This window comes from Cydia fagiglandana, chromosome 11 (genome assembly GCF_963556715.1).
Source record: "Cydia fagiglandana chromosome 11, ilCydFagi1.1, whole genome shotgun sequence".
Lineage (NCBI taxonomy): Eukaryota > Metazoa > Arthropoda > Insecta > Lepidoptera > Tortricidae > Cydia > Cydia fagiglandana.
The window spans coordinates 9,616,437-9,631,588 of NC_085942.1; the positions used below are offsets into that span (position 1 = coordinate 9,616,437).

At 37.6% G+C, this 15,152-nt stretch overlaps 2 protein-coding genes across 4 annotated transcripts in view; one reads left to right on the forward strand and one right to left on the reverse strand.

Moving 5' to 3' along the window:
* Positions 1–4,839, reverse strand: part of LOC134668997 (F-box/LRR-repeat protein 16) — a 35,997-nt gene extending 31,158 nt beyond the window's left edge. Inside the window, exons 1-3 of the mRNA XM_063526514.1 lie at positions 4,171–4,839; positions 3,925–4,047; positions 3,307–3,475 (exon numbers count right to left, since the gene is read on the reverse strand). Of these exons, the coding sequence (XP_063382584.1) occupies positions 3,307–3,475; positions 3,925–4,047; positions 4,171–4,743 (865 nt within the window). The 5' untranslated portion in view covers positions 4,744–4,839. The remainder of the gene's footprint in view (positions 1–3,306; positions 3,476–3,924; positions 4,048–4,170) is intronic.
* Positions 4,840–7,871: 3,032 nt separating this feature from the next.
* LOC134668900 (uncharacterized) overlaps positions 7,872–15,152 on the forward strand; it is a 30,074-nt gene continuing 22,793 nt past the window's right edge. For all 3 annotated transcript variants that reach the window (XM_063526396.1, XM_063526398.1, XM_063526397.1), the window contains exons 1-3: positions 7,872–7,993; positions 8,070–8,152; positions 8,322–8,690. In XM_063526396.1, coding sequence (XP_063382466.1) covers positions 8,108–8,152; positions 8,322–8,690 — 414 coding nt within the window. In that variant the 5' untranslated portion in view covers positions 7,872–7,993; positions 8,070–8,107. The remainder of the gene's footprint in view (positions 7,994–8,069; positions 8,153–8,321; positions 8,691–15,152) is intronic.

A 15,152-nucleotide genomic window follows, 5' to 3' on the forward strand; every position in this document is an offset into this window, starting at 1 on the left:
TGATGATGAACTTCAAAGAAGTGCGAGGGAACTCGGTGTTGGTTTGTGATAGACATATGTTGTATGGGTTTTTTAGAATCCTCTAGGTGAGCTCATGTCACGAGATGGACCTGGTGATGAACTTCAAAGAAGTGCGAGAGAACTCGGAGTTGATTTGTAATAGGCATATGTTATTGGTCCATTTGAATATGTTTTCAATACAATCTTCTATGACCTTAATAAAAGGGACAAAAAAAAAATTATGATATTTTGGCGACACTTTTTTTCTCGTATCGAAAGAGATTGCGATTATGAGTGGAAATAATATTAAATTTCTAAACTTTAAAATTCAAGTTCTGGGTACTTTAAACAGAAATGCCCTAATATGTTAAGTAAAATTTTCAGGTACATTGTTAAATTACTTAATGAAATATTAAATTATTCAATATAATTATTAAGTAAGTTTACTCTTAAGTATACTAAATTAATAAGTAAGTATAAGTAACAATTTTACCACAATAAATTTCGGTATCACTAGTAGCAGTACCCACTAGCTGTAATGAACATGTCCCATCCCTACGCTTACACGTATCAGCGCGCCATGTTTGAAACGACCAATCGCAACGCCGTGAGCACCCCTCCCGCACCTCACAGTTTGGTGTTTTGCGTCGGGAACAAAATGGCGAATATTAGGTTTCTAGAGGCGGTGTTCTGTGTGTACTCAGGCTGTTACTACTCAACTTAATTACCTACCCAACTAGCAAAAAAGTCTCAGATTGCGCACTTTATAAGAGTAGTGAGCTTATAGCGCTCTTATTTTTGTTTTGAACTTGTCATCGCTCTTATATTAGTCTTAGACAAGCTAATACGCACTTTAGTAAGTTTAGTCTTATTACCTAGTCTTATATATGTATATTAGAGCATTTTATAATACCATTATAAGCCTCTCGCTCTTACAATAACATTTACTAAGTCTCATTGAACTTGAGAGTACCTGGTCTTATATCCACATTCTCTAAGTTCATTTGATCTTATAATAGACTTTCTAAATGCTATTATAAGAATGTAAGACTAATATCAACATGGCATAATACTATTATGAGCCTCTCGCTCTTACAATAACATTTACTAAGTCTCATTGAACTTGAGAGTACTTGGTCTTATATCCACATTCTCTAAGTTCATTTGATCTTATATTAGACTTTCTAAATGCTATTATAAGAATGTAAGGCTAATATCAACATAGCATAATACTATTATAAGCCTCTTGCTTTTACAACAACATTTACGAAGTCTCATTGAACTTGAGAGTACGTGGTCTTATATCCACATTCTCTAAGTTCATTTGAACTTATATTAGACTTTATAAATGCTATTATAAGAATGTAAGACTAATATCAACATAGCATAATACTATTATAAGCCTCTTGCTCTTACAACAACATTTATGAAGTCTCATTGAACTTGAGAGTACGTGGTCTTATATCCACATTCTCTAAGTTCATTTGAACTTATATTAGACTTTATAAATGCTATTATAAGAATGTAAGACTAATATCAACATAGCATAATACTATTATAAGCCTCTTGCTCTTACAACAACATTTACGAAGTCTCATTGAACTTGAGAGTACCTGGTCTTATATCCACATTCTCTTAGTTCATTTGATCTTATATTAGACTTTCTAAATGCTATTATAAGAATGTAAGACTAATATCAACATAGCATAATACTATTATAAGCCTCTTGCTCTTACAACAACATTTACGAAGTCTCATTGAACTTGAGAGTACCTGGTCTTATATCCTCATTCTCTTAGTTCATTTGATTTTATATTAGATTTCTAAATGCTATTGTAAGAATGTAAGACTAATATTAACATAGCATAAGAACACTGTAAGTACGTACTTTTCTGATCTTACTAAAGCTATAATAAGATCAACAGCAGCACTTTAGTAAGATATTAGAGTGATATAAGATCAAGACACTTATATCACAATAGAGAAGATCAATATCAGATGGTTTGATCTTAAATCGTTTTTGGGAACACTATTGTTAGTATTAGTAATTCAACATGGCCACATCATTTGTATTCAGAATGCTTAAAATACTCTAATAGTGCGCTTGAAAAATGCACCTACATCAATGGCTGACTATCAATACAAAATAAAGAAATAAAATAATTATAAAAATATTCAAATACCATATTTGAGTAGGCGCATAAAGTTTGAAGTGTAAAACAGGGTCTACTTTACAATAAATAATATTTTCCCATGTGAATACTTACCCTGAAACATAAACAGACGATGATAAACAGCACGTTATTATATTTAAACATAATTCATAAAAAGTATGATAAACACTTACACTAATATGTTTTTGTCACGTTGCAGTTAATTTCACCCGTATATTTATACTTCACAAATAGAATGTTTCAAACCAAAATAAGCTTATTTAGGCTTACAAGATTCTAACGTTCGACCAATATAAGCCTATGTAGGCTTACAAGATACTTACGTTCGACCAATATAAGCCTATGTAGTATGTAGGCTTACAAGATACTTACGTTCGACCAATATAAGCCTATGTAGTATGTAGGCTTACAAGATACTTACGTTCGACCAATATAAGCCTATGTAGGCTTACAAGATACTTACGTAAAAGCGATATTAGCCTAAAGCAGCTTAATATAGTTTTGAAAAAGATTACTGTGAATGCAAACAACATTCAATTAGACTGATATTAGAACGATATTAAAATAAATACGCTTATGCTTTGTGCCCAAACCCGGGCTTATACGATGATATAAAATCAATATAAGAGCGACAAAATTGTAGTCTAGAGACTGTTGTTAGCGTGATTTTGCTAGTTGGGTACTACTACTACATAATAAGCTAATTCTCAGCATGCTGAGCAAGGCACTCTGTTTGGGTGGTAGCCACTAACGCTCCTAATTCGTATTGGATAATACTCACCAATTTTGAGCACGCCTTGATTGGTGGGCGCCCAGCAGCTGTGCAAACTCACCACACTGTGAGGCGCTCTGTTTGTGTTGTAAGTGTAACTCTTGGCTTGTACACTACACGTCTCTCGTATAACACTCACCAATAATGACGACGCCGTGATTGGTGGGCGCCCAGCACCTGTGCAAACTCACCACACTATCTCGTATCTCTTCTCAGTCGTACACTCTTGTCAGAGTGGTCGTGGCTGTTTGGATGACGCACATAGCTGGTCTTCATTTGCGGTTATGTTGGTGGACTTAAAACTTTTTCTTGCGATGTCTCTCCATTTCTGACGGCGTTGCTAATTCGTATAGCACTCACCAATATTGACGACGCCGTGATTGGTAAGTTCCCAGCAACTGTGCAGCCTCAGCACGCTGAGCGAGGCGCTCTGTTTGGGCGAGAAGTAGCCGAGCGCCGCATCCGTTACATGGTACGCTTGTAGGGAGAATTCGTATAGGGACGGCAGGAGTTGCGCCACTGCTCCTACCTATATTTAAAACAACTTATCAGATACCGAAACTCTACGATCAAGAATTAGAGTTGAACTAGAGCATTGCGTTTAGTTTTGATTACGGTGTTTGAAAAGAATACCTACCGTCATATCTAGTCTCTTCTGGTCTCATCACCTGTCTTGCTAGGTGATGACACAGTGATATGGTATCAAAAGTATAAGTACCATCCACTTTAAGTTCAATTCTATGGGTATAATTTGTATAGATGAGTGTAAAAAAAAACAAGTTACCAATTATAAAAAAACGCAAAATAATATTAATTTAAGTACTCTAAAAGGGTAAAAAACCCGACAAAGATATAATACCCTCATTTTTGAAGGCTCGAAGACTTTGCACGAAGTTTTACAAGATCACAGCCATATAAGTAATTCTCGATTGAATCCAATTAGTTTGAAAATTAATCCGTTGTTTTGAAAATACTTACGGCTTCGTCAGCAATGTTAATGCAGTCAGTAAGCGTGAGTGAGACAATTCGTGGAGTTAGGCATGCCCATAAACCAGCTTCTGTTATTTCATTGCAACCAGTTAGTTCTAGTTCAAACAGAACCTAAAAAGTGAAGAAATCGATTAAATAAGATCACCTTACAGCAAATAAGGAATATGTATTACAGTATTAAATTTTGCCTTTATTTCAGAATTTGAAGATCTGTTACGATATTAGTAAACTGACCTGTAGGTGATCCAAAATCGCTTCAAGCCCTCTATCTGTTATTGTGCATCCTTTTAGGCTAATAGCGTGGACGTGGTGAGCCGACAAGGGAAATTGTCTTATAAATTCATTAATATCATCATCACTAGCCGAAACTAACACAACCCCGCGGATTCCTCTTCTAACTAAGGAGTTATAGAACCTCTGCATGCAGAAGCCGGTGGCCGAGCGGAGCTCGCGGCAGTCGAGGACCGCCACCAGGCCGGTCCACCACCGCGGCGACGAGTACAGCACGTCGCGCCACTTGGTGCAGACTTGAGCCAACGTCCGTCGCTCGTTGGAGTTGAAATACAGGAAGAACTTTTCGAGGAAGCGTTCCTCCTGGACGTACTGGGTCCAGACGAGGGGGCGAGGGGACGGGCGCCGGCGGCGGGGCACGCGGGGCGCGGCGGCGGCGGGCCCGCAGAGCGCGTTGGCCACGCGCTCCACCACGCCGGGCGAGCGCCGCCGCCCGCGCAGCCCCAGCCCCGTGATGCGCCGCGACAGCTCGGCCGACGCGCGCTCCACGACGCCCTGCGCGGACACCGACGACATCTTCACCTTCACGCGCCGGATCGTGTCCGCGCCGCGCCCCGCTGCGCCGCCCCCGCCCGCGCCCGCGCCCGCGCCGTGCTCGCAACCCGCCACCGCGATACTGCACACAACCAAAAAAGGTCACATTCACAAGCATCTCTACTAACAATTTAGATTTGGAATATTATAATTGATTACATAAAACGAATACAGAAATGATTGATCTTCTTCTTCCTCGCGTTATCCCGGCATTTTGCCACGACTCATGGCGGCCTGGGATCTGCTAAGAAATGATTGATAAATAAATATATTTTGGGTCTATATAATAAACATACAATCATTAAATGACTTCAAAATTCCAAAAGGAGAAGGTTCTCAATTCAGTTGTTTTATTTTATTTTATATTTGTTACCTCAAAAATCTGTCATTTCTAAAATGGTTTGAAAATTATTTCTTTTTTTGACTGAATGTATAGACATGAGGAATAGAGGGAACTCCTCAAATCTTATAGACATAGGTACATAGGTGATTTTTGCACTTTCATCACCTGCTTAAGCATTGCATTTACATCAAAACAGTGACATTTTGATGAAGTGGGTGGAACTGCTGATGAAGACCAGAATAGAACAGATCAACAACAAGATAGTTAAGTTTGTTCAGCAAGTTAGATTTTAAATAATATGTCACTTGGTTCTTGGTTCAAGTTTGATACTGTCCGGAATTTGATTGAAAATTGAAATACAATTATATTGTGGCCCATTTTTGAAGATAGCTAAGTTAGCTTTTGGTAGGAGTAATTTGTTTTTATATTGGCTTCTAGTTTTTGACGTTTCCGGTTTTATCGGGAATAGGTGTGGGTGTTGTCGAACAAAGAGGGCCGCTTCCATTATAAATATTGAGGGTAGCGTTAACAAATTAAGTTTAATAAAATGGGGGTGGCGACTATTAGGAATGTGGATACTCGTATTAGCTAATATGCGGATAGATATACGCAAAATACACAGACAACGCAGATTCAAGGTTAATGTTAGATTTTAGTAAGCTTAGCGCATAAGTATATCTAGCTATTTTTGTTTTGGGACTTTGAATGTGGGTTTTCCAGTTTAAACTGGAGTCTATTGTGATTCCTAACAATTTAAATTCGTTAACCTCTTCAATTTCAGTATTATTTACTTTTAATTGTAACTCTAAGGGTTTCTTTTGGATGGGTTTAAACTGCATAATTTTGGTTTTTTTTAATGTTTATTTCTAAATTGTGGTCCTCGAGCCACTTCTGGATGGTAAGGAGCATGTGGCAAAGCTCTTTGTTACATTCAGTAGAATCCGTACCATTAAGTAGCAGGGAAATGTCATCCGCGAACATAACACACTTGACATTTGCGTCCAATATTTTAGGCAGGTCATTTATAAATGTAAGACAAGAATCGGGTACATCCGAGCACACTGCCCTGTGGAATTGAGCAGGTGGTCGACCGCAATTGCGAGGTGATCACCGTAACCTCCCGAGCCTTGTCATCGTAGTTATCTATTTGCACAACCTGTTTCCGATTTTGCAGGTACGATTTGAACCATTTATGTAATATAAAATCAAAGCTTTAGCATTTAAGAACTCCCACAGGATGGATTATTGGTGCCAGTGGAAGGGGCACTGAGGGCAACTACCTGATCCTGTACTCCTACACAAAAATGGGCTTAGGATACCCACCCTGACTTTATTCTTTACTATGATGAACGTGGGGAACTAGCGAGGGGAGGCCTTTGCCCAGCAGTGGGACACTTAACCAGGCTAACAAAAAAAATGATGACCATTTAAAGACTTTAGAAAAAAATGCTTCAACAATTTTTTTGCCAAAAACTAAAATAGGTATATGCCAATCAATTTCATTCATTACATTTGACTAAATCATATAATATTTATTTTGGAAATGATTTATGATACTCCAGTTATAATTTTATTTTATATATCTAGAATAATAACCAAAAAATACTTTAATTTATTGGAAGGGAATTAATTGAAATAAAATTATGAGTTACGCAACAAAAGCAAGCTTCAATAATAGATGATTTTTAGAGCTTGTTCCATTAAATAATTAGTTAAGTAAAATGAAAATATGACTTCAATAAAAACCTTAATATCTATGTGAAATACAGTATATCCTGATTTTATTGTTCTTTATTTTTAATAATATAATACAAGCTAAGAAACCAACACCTTCTACGTTTTAAGGATTTTATTTTATGTTACAGTTTTCACCTCTTTTATTACATAGGCAGATTAATAATCATGATATTTGAGTCGAGTTATTATGAATTAATAAATATACTTCTAGCATTTTAATTTACCCTTGTATCACATAAATCTATCGAATGAAATATGTGCAATTCCTATTTTACTTAATAATTTAAAGTAGCTCTCAATAAAACGAAATAAACAAAAAAATCGATGCAACTTTATACAGACCTATATTTGATGTAGTAGACATAAAAACACCATTATCACGTTTATGTCAGCATATTTGATTTGTTTTAATTTAACACTATGCACCATTAGCGAATGTTATTCAGTATTTTGCAAAACTTAAAATAATAAGAAGCTCAAATTAGTTTCGCTCAGCAGTCTCAGCACCTTGGAAGAAAAATTAATCGACTAAATAAGAAAGTTAATGTTGACAGTCAAAGTTGTGAAGTTTCAAGTATTCTTAAATTATTCGGCTGTTCTTGACGTTTCCTACGCGTTTTCTTGTCTATGTATGTCATAGGCATTCATAGGTCATAGAGGAAATGTCGAAAATGTCGTCAATATTGTTTAAGCTCATGGTTAAAACACTGTACAACTAAGGCATAGCACATATGCTGGTCTAACACATCTTGTCAGTAGAAAAAGGCGCGAAATTAAAATTTTCTATGGGTCGATAACCCTTAATTAGAAATAGTGAAAGTTAGAATGTTATAGATTAATTAGAGAGCCGCTATGAGGGTGGCATTTGTAAAAACCCTCTATAAATATAAAGATTGAAAAAAAACCCCTTAGCGCCTACATTTTTTGAATTTGCCGCGTTTTTCTACTGACAAGATTTGCTTGACCAACTATAAAGAAAATACAACCTGTTTCCCATCCCATAATTTGTCTTTGATCCTTTGCTTTGATCGCAATCGCATCGCATGTGGTGTTTTGTTTTGGTTTTGCTTCGCTGAGCTTTTGCGGTTTTGCCTGTAGCTCAAGCTCAAAAAATATATAAAGCAAACAAAAACACAATTTGTTTTGCAATGTGTAAGTAGATATTTTTTTGTTTATGCAGTTTTTTGTTGTTTATGCAGTGTTTGTAATACTTTGTCTACCTTTGCAGATTTCGCAAAGGTTTAAAAATTCCTTTTACCAGTCGTCATGATGCAGCGTGTAACTCTGCTACTGTCTGGTGTGCCTCAATATGTAAGTTATGAAACTTTAATTTGAATTATAATTAGACGTCCCCGCGCGTGCCTCCTCGGCCGAGGCACGTCACTGGCCGTTTTGTGCGCGAGGAGCTGTTGGTCTGTGTGGGGGCGTGAGGGTCCACATAATTCCTGGCTATTCATGGCAATCTAACCTTAACTTACAGGTAACTCTTACGGAACTAAGTTGCAACTTAGATCGTTTATTTAACACAGATGAGATTGGGACGTTTAAGATACGCGATTTACCTAATCACCCTCAAACCAACAAGCGGCAAATAGCTCTAGACTTTTTATCAAGTTTTGATGCTATGGTCGCACAAGGAAAGTTAGAGGGTTATGAGTACACAATGAAAGACGGCCGGCAGTACACACTGCGGGCTAAAATCAATAAGTCTGAGGAATATCAGTGCAAGAATTCCCTCATCCCAGAAGAAAGTGGCAGTACAATCTGGTATGGAGCCGACTGGCAGACTTTGGCATTGCTACCCAATGTGGATGGAGAAATGTACCATAGAGCTAATGCTCAACTTGATGTAAGAACTGTTTATTTTCTTTTTCTGTAATATTTCTATTACCTTTGCTCTTTATTAAAAATTACAATTTTTAACTGTAGAAAATTACATTTTTAATTTTCATATTTATATTGAATTCAATCTTCTTCGTCGCGTTATCCCGGCATTTTGCCACGGCTCACATAGGAGCCTGGGGTGCGCATGACAACTAATCCCATGATTTGACGTAGGCACTAGTTTTTACGAAAGTGACTGCCATCTGATCATTCAACCCAGAGGGGAAACTAGGCCTTATTGGGATTAGTCCGGTTTCCTCACGATGTTTCCATTCACTGAAAAGCCACTAGTAAATATCAAATGATATTTCGTATATAAGTTCCGAAAAAGTCATTGGTACGAGCCGGGGTTTGAACCCGCGACCTCCGGATTGCAGTCACACGCTCTTACTGCTAGGCCACCAGCGCTTATTGAATTCAATATCACAATAAAAAGTTAGCACACAATTACAAGCTATTCAACTTGAAATTGTAAAATTATGAAGAATTTTTATAATTAATGATATTCTAGAATGCTGTCTTATCTCAGATACAAACATAGTTATTGATAGATATAATACTTGACATACAAAAATTAAATGATGCTACATAGTTGATGACTTTCTGTAACTGTGATTGGTATTCCTCCTATCCAATTTCTTTGTCCAATGTGTATTGCGTCTCACATTTTGCTTGTCTTCTTTTTATTTTAATTTTCTGTCTAAGTTTTTTTTTTCTGGCTTACTCCCTGCAATTTTGCACAGGGTGAATTTGACAATGTCGGTGTTGACTTTCACACGTGAGCAGAATGTTCGGTATAATAATATTGCATTTTTGGGAGGTGTGTAAGTTAGCAGTGGTTTGGTATTTTTACTGTCATGCTGTTTAACTTGTTTGAAATAAAAATAAAAAATAAATAAAATATGTAACAGCTTAAACAATGACTTTAAAGATCCTTTAGTAGGTATAAGAATGAAAAGTGTAACTAATAGGGCGTCCCCTGCACTACATCGGGAGCGTTCAAGTATTACGTAACGAATTTGGGGGGAGGGAGGTCTTGTAAAACGTTACGATGCGTTACAGGGGCGGGAGGGGGGGTTCGAACTACGCGTTACGTAACATTGTTTTTTAACCCTTCAGAACGGTCGCGTAGAGAGATTCTCTCACTAGGCCAAGCAATAAGAAGTTATAGAGGGAAATGCTAGGAACACAATTTTTGACTACGTAACTTTGTTTGGACTAGTTAGGAGGTGAACATATCAAAAGTCCCCGGCCGTAGCCCCGGTGCTGGGGGGTAGAGGGGGGAAAGGTCTCATTTTTCGGTTTTTCACTTATATCTTGGAAACTTTGCGTCTTAGCGACATGACTACTAAGACAAACCAAAACCTGATAAAATTTGTTACAAGTTTTATTCAGTCAAGTTTTTCGATATCTTGAATAGTTTTTGAGATATCCGCTCTTAAAAGTTTATTTAGGGCTTTCAATTTTATCTTGATATCTACATTAGTGACGCTGCTAGACCGTGTTTGGTATCATTTTCGTATAAATCGGAGGTGCTGAATTCAGTTTAGCTATCACATTGACACCATTCCTAAGAAAAAACATATAAACTTTAAACAAATACATTTTTTTTTAATTCCTCTTCACGCTTAAACCGCTCAACCGATTTCATTGAAATTTGGTATACAGATATTTCGAGTCCCAAGACAGGACATAAGATACTTTTTATCTCAATAATCATCCTTTAAAGTTGTGACATGGAGTATGGGGGGAATTCAACTTCGTCGACGAAACTGAATTCCTGAGGTTAATACTGCTCAAGGTAAGGTTTGAAGTCATGTTTGGTATAATTTTCATCTAAATCACAGATGTATTCCGTCCTAAATTTCATCTAAACCGGTTCAGCGGTTATTGACTCCCCATACAAACTTCCACCCCACTTTTCACACCCTCAAAAGATGCTTTTGGTTATTAAAACTATCCTATGTTCTGTGTCGACACTGAAACTATTTCTATACCAAATTTCAACGAAATTGGTTCAGCAGTTTAAGCGTGAAGAGGGATTTAAAAAAAAATATTTTTTTTAAATTTTGGTTTTACTTCGGAATAGTGTCAATGTGATACCATAAATGAATTCAGCACCCCCGATTTTTACGAAAATGATACCAAACATGGCCTAACAGCTTCACTGACGTAGATATCAAGATAAAATTAAAATCCCTAAATAAACTTTCAAGAGCGGGTATCTCAAAAACTATTCATGATATCGAAAAACTTGACTGGATAAACTTGTAACTAATTTTATCAGCTTTCGGTTTGTCTTAGTAGTCATGTCGCTAAGACGCAAAGTTTCCAAGATATCAATGAAAAACCGAAAAATTCGACCTTCTTACCCCCCTCTACCCCCCAGCAGCGGGGCTACAGCCGGGGACTTTTGATATGTTCACCTCCTAACTAGTCCAAACAAAGTTACGGAGTAAAAAATTGTGTTCCTAGCATTTCCCTCTACAACGTTTTTTGAGCATTCATTTCTTGACCTACACGCATTTTTTAAAACGTGATTTTTCTCAAAATTTCAGATGGAATGACCACTTGAAATTTTTTTCCTTCACAAAATTGCTTGCTTGCTTTACAGGATAGTGAATATATATATTTTAAAAAACTCTAAATGTTAAAAGCAAAAAATATTTATCAACAGCTGTGATAGATTTTCTCATTACTCCAGTAAAGTAGGTAACAAAAAATGCCGCAATTCGGATGGCATCGTTTATACTTCGGCTGTCTCCGTAGACTCCAATCGCCATATTAGAAATTATATACAGTCGGACCAAGAAAAGTCTGCAGCGGACTTGATAGCCCACGCAGTGCAAGTGTCATTTATACGTCATAATTTCATAGAAGTTTGACGTTTAAAATAACATGTGCACTGCGTGGGCTATCAAATCCGCTGCAGACTTTTCATGGACTGACTCTATTGATATTTTATCGGGCCTAGTGGGTAGCCACCCTGCCTACGAAGCTAGAGGTCCCGGGTTCGAATCCCGGTAAGGGCATTTATTTGTGTGATGAGCACGAATATTTGTTCCTGAGGTATTTGTTTTCTATGTATTTAAGTATTTATATCTATTACATACATATATCGTCGTTTAGTACCCATAACACAAGCCTTTATTGAGCTTACTGTGGGGCTAGTTCGATTTGTGTAAGATTGTCCCCTAATATTTATTTATTTATTTTTATATTCAAAATACACTGTTGTATTGTGTTATGTTTTCTATTTGTAAGATTTTCTCTCATCACAATAGTAATTATTGTGGTATGAAAGATGATTGGTCGGAAGGGTTAATTAAAAAACTAGGGAATTAAAATCTCCCAAGTTGGCAACCCTTTTCGTTTATTTTTTACGGGGGATTCCCGATTGAACAGTACGTATTTTTTCTCCCAAGTTGGCAACCCTTTTCGTTTATATTTTACGGGGATTCCCCGAGTGCTTCAAGCACTCTACCGACTATTGTTTTATTGTCAGTATTCGAGTGCTGCGTAATACGCCGAAGCTGATTGCCGTAGTGAGTGATATTAAATTGAGTTCATATCATTGTTAAAGAGAGTACTTTATGTCCTCAAAAGAGGGAGATTTGTACCATCAGTTGTTTTTGGCATATAAAATCTCTCATGCTGACTTGCCAGCGCAACTATGCCAAAAAAATACTAATGAAATCTGGAAAACGGCTAAAGAACAATTAAAAAATAAAGAAAAGTTTATAGAACATATAAATGATGTTATACGAGAGTTCAAGGTGAAGGCCACGAAGAAGAAAGCAACAATGCTTAGTTATTTTACTCAGGTAAGTACTGTTAAAATGTAATAATAATTACAAACCTAAATTGTTCATAAAATAACTGGTCATAACTTATATATTTTTAGCTACATATGAAGACATCAAACACGCCAGCAACATCAGCAGGGCCCAATGTCCCATGGACTTCGCGTACTCTTCAGCAAAAACAGGTGCGTATGTGCACTTTTTCAGTACAGTTTTCTAGGTCTGGATGTTTATATAAACAATATGTGTAGTATAAATCATTGAGCATACATAGTTAAGGGAATCCTATAAATAAATCTGCTATCGGGAGTAATAATATTTGTTTATTTGCATGAACAAACAAGTAGTTTTACAAGGTCTTAAAAATAGGTATCTACAGTTATAGTATTCAGCCTGAGGTAAGGCGTGCAAATTAAGGATGTACTTTTTATATCATGGTGTCAAATTTCATGCAAAATTAATTAGAATTTAACCTAATATTAGCTATAATTATTAACCCCCTTATTCATAAACGATTACTAAAATTGGCAAGCCGATAATAATTGTTTGTCCCTTTCCGACGTATCGGTATGATGGATAGGGACAAACGATTATTATCGGCTTGTCAACTTTAGTAAACGCTTATGAATAAGGGGGTAAATTATCAATAAACAACAATAATTTAGAAAGTAGATACAGAACTATATCATTTCATGCTCATTATTAAAATATTCCTTAATTGTGTCAAAACACCTCTCATTGAGCCATAATATCTCCTTATGGGATCGATTGTCGGAGTCGGTGGAAGAGAGAGCACTACCCACGTTGAGCGAAGTAAGACTATTAATGAGAAAACTTTAGACAACATGGACATCCCGTCTACGGAACCACACACGATTTCGATTGTTTCAGACATCAATACAAATGTTCCAAACTTCTCAAGAAACTCTTATGAAGAAAATTAGCCTACTTCAACAGATAATAAATGTTCTTACTGAAGCAAGAGACACTGGTATAGCCAAAGATGAAGTTCACGAAGAAATAAAAAAACTAATGAAAGAATTGAAAGAAGAACAAAAATGTTAAAAGAAGAAAAGAGACAGTGCCAAGTGAGCAACAAAATTTCGAGCCAAAGAAAAACTTGAGAAAGCTGAACGTCAGAAAAACAATCCTTCTGCAGTAAAACCTCGATCTGGCCCTGGGCAGCTCCCTTTGGTTAACTCGCAACCTGCTCTCCTAGAGACCATAATTAACATTGCCATTCATGACAGCGCTGCTGATGAACGCCGCCGAACAGAAATGATAAGAAGTTGTCTTACTCTGTCCGATCTGCATGAGAGGCTGTTGTCGATGGGATTCCAAATTTTTCGAAGCGGCACGTATCTTCATTTACTTCCACGCGCTTCTGATACTCAAGAGGGAAGGAGGCACGTACGCACCGTCCCCGTAAAGTTAGCAAGACCACAGACCGAGATGCACAAAAAGCACGAGGATATTGAATTCTGCACTGCTACAATCAGGTCCTTGGAGTCTCTCGCGTCGCTTCTGGGACCGCAGAAAGTATTTGTTCTTTCTCAAGACGATAAGGCCCGTGTACCAAGAGGTTTACCGGCAGTGAAAAGTCATAGTCCACTTTTAATGCTTATGGAATACAGAGTACTTTTACCTGACCATGACTGGGTCGTAGCAGAGCGACACAAACTTATTCCTTCAGTATACCCCGGCGTGAACGTGGATTTTGACGGTTTCGGTAAGGAAGAAGCTGTTGGTTACAGCGGGCCGACACACATATCTACAAGGAGTGGGAAACACGCATCCTCCACAGCGAACACCCATGCTTATGATTTCGAATGACTTTTATCAGTGTCTGCATTCAAACCCTTAATGATGACAGAATCGAACACCGTGAAGCCAGTGATCATCGTTTTTGTAGATGGTGGGCCGGACGAAAACCCGCGTTATCGGAAAGTCAAGAACTTTGCCATTCAACACTTCAAAAAATACAACCTGGATGCCATGTTCATAGCGACTAATGCTCCTGGGGGGAGTGCATACAACCGAGATGAACGACGCATGGCCCCCCTCAGCAAACGACTGTCAGGCGTTATCCTGCTGCATGAACATTTTGGTTCTCATCTCGACAACATGATTTGGAAAAACGCAATTTTCAACACGCTGGGGAGACTCTTGCTAAGGTCTGGAGGGAAATTAAAATTGACAACTACGATGTTTCGGCGGAATATAGAAACCCTGAACATAGCTTGCAGGATCCAGCAGGACCTAATATGGCGTGGTATAGCGCTCACGTCCGTGAATCGCAATATTTCTTGCAAGTTATGAAATGCGCGGATGAATCCTGCTGTTCCCGCTTGAGGAGTGCATTAAAATCTGTCTTTCCAAAAAGTTTCCTGCCGCCACCCTGCCCAATCCTTCAAACCGCAAACAAACTCGTGGTACCTAGTCTGATAGATAAAGGATCATGCAAGTTTTCGCCACTTCTTGTGAGGTTGTCTGTTGATCTGTCGCCTTCTCTAGAAGGGTTTAAGCAGATGCCTTACGATTTTTTTTGCCCATCAGTACAAACCGCGGCCTAAAGAACCGAATATGTGCAACCTGTGGGATTTATTTCACATCCCACAAGAGTG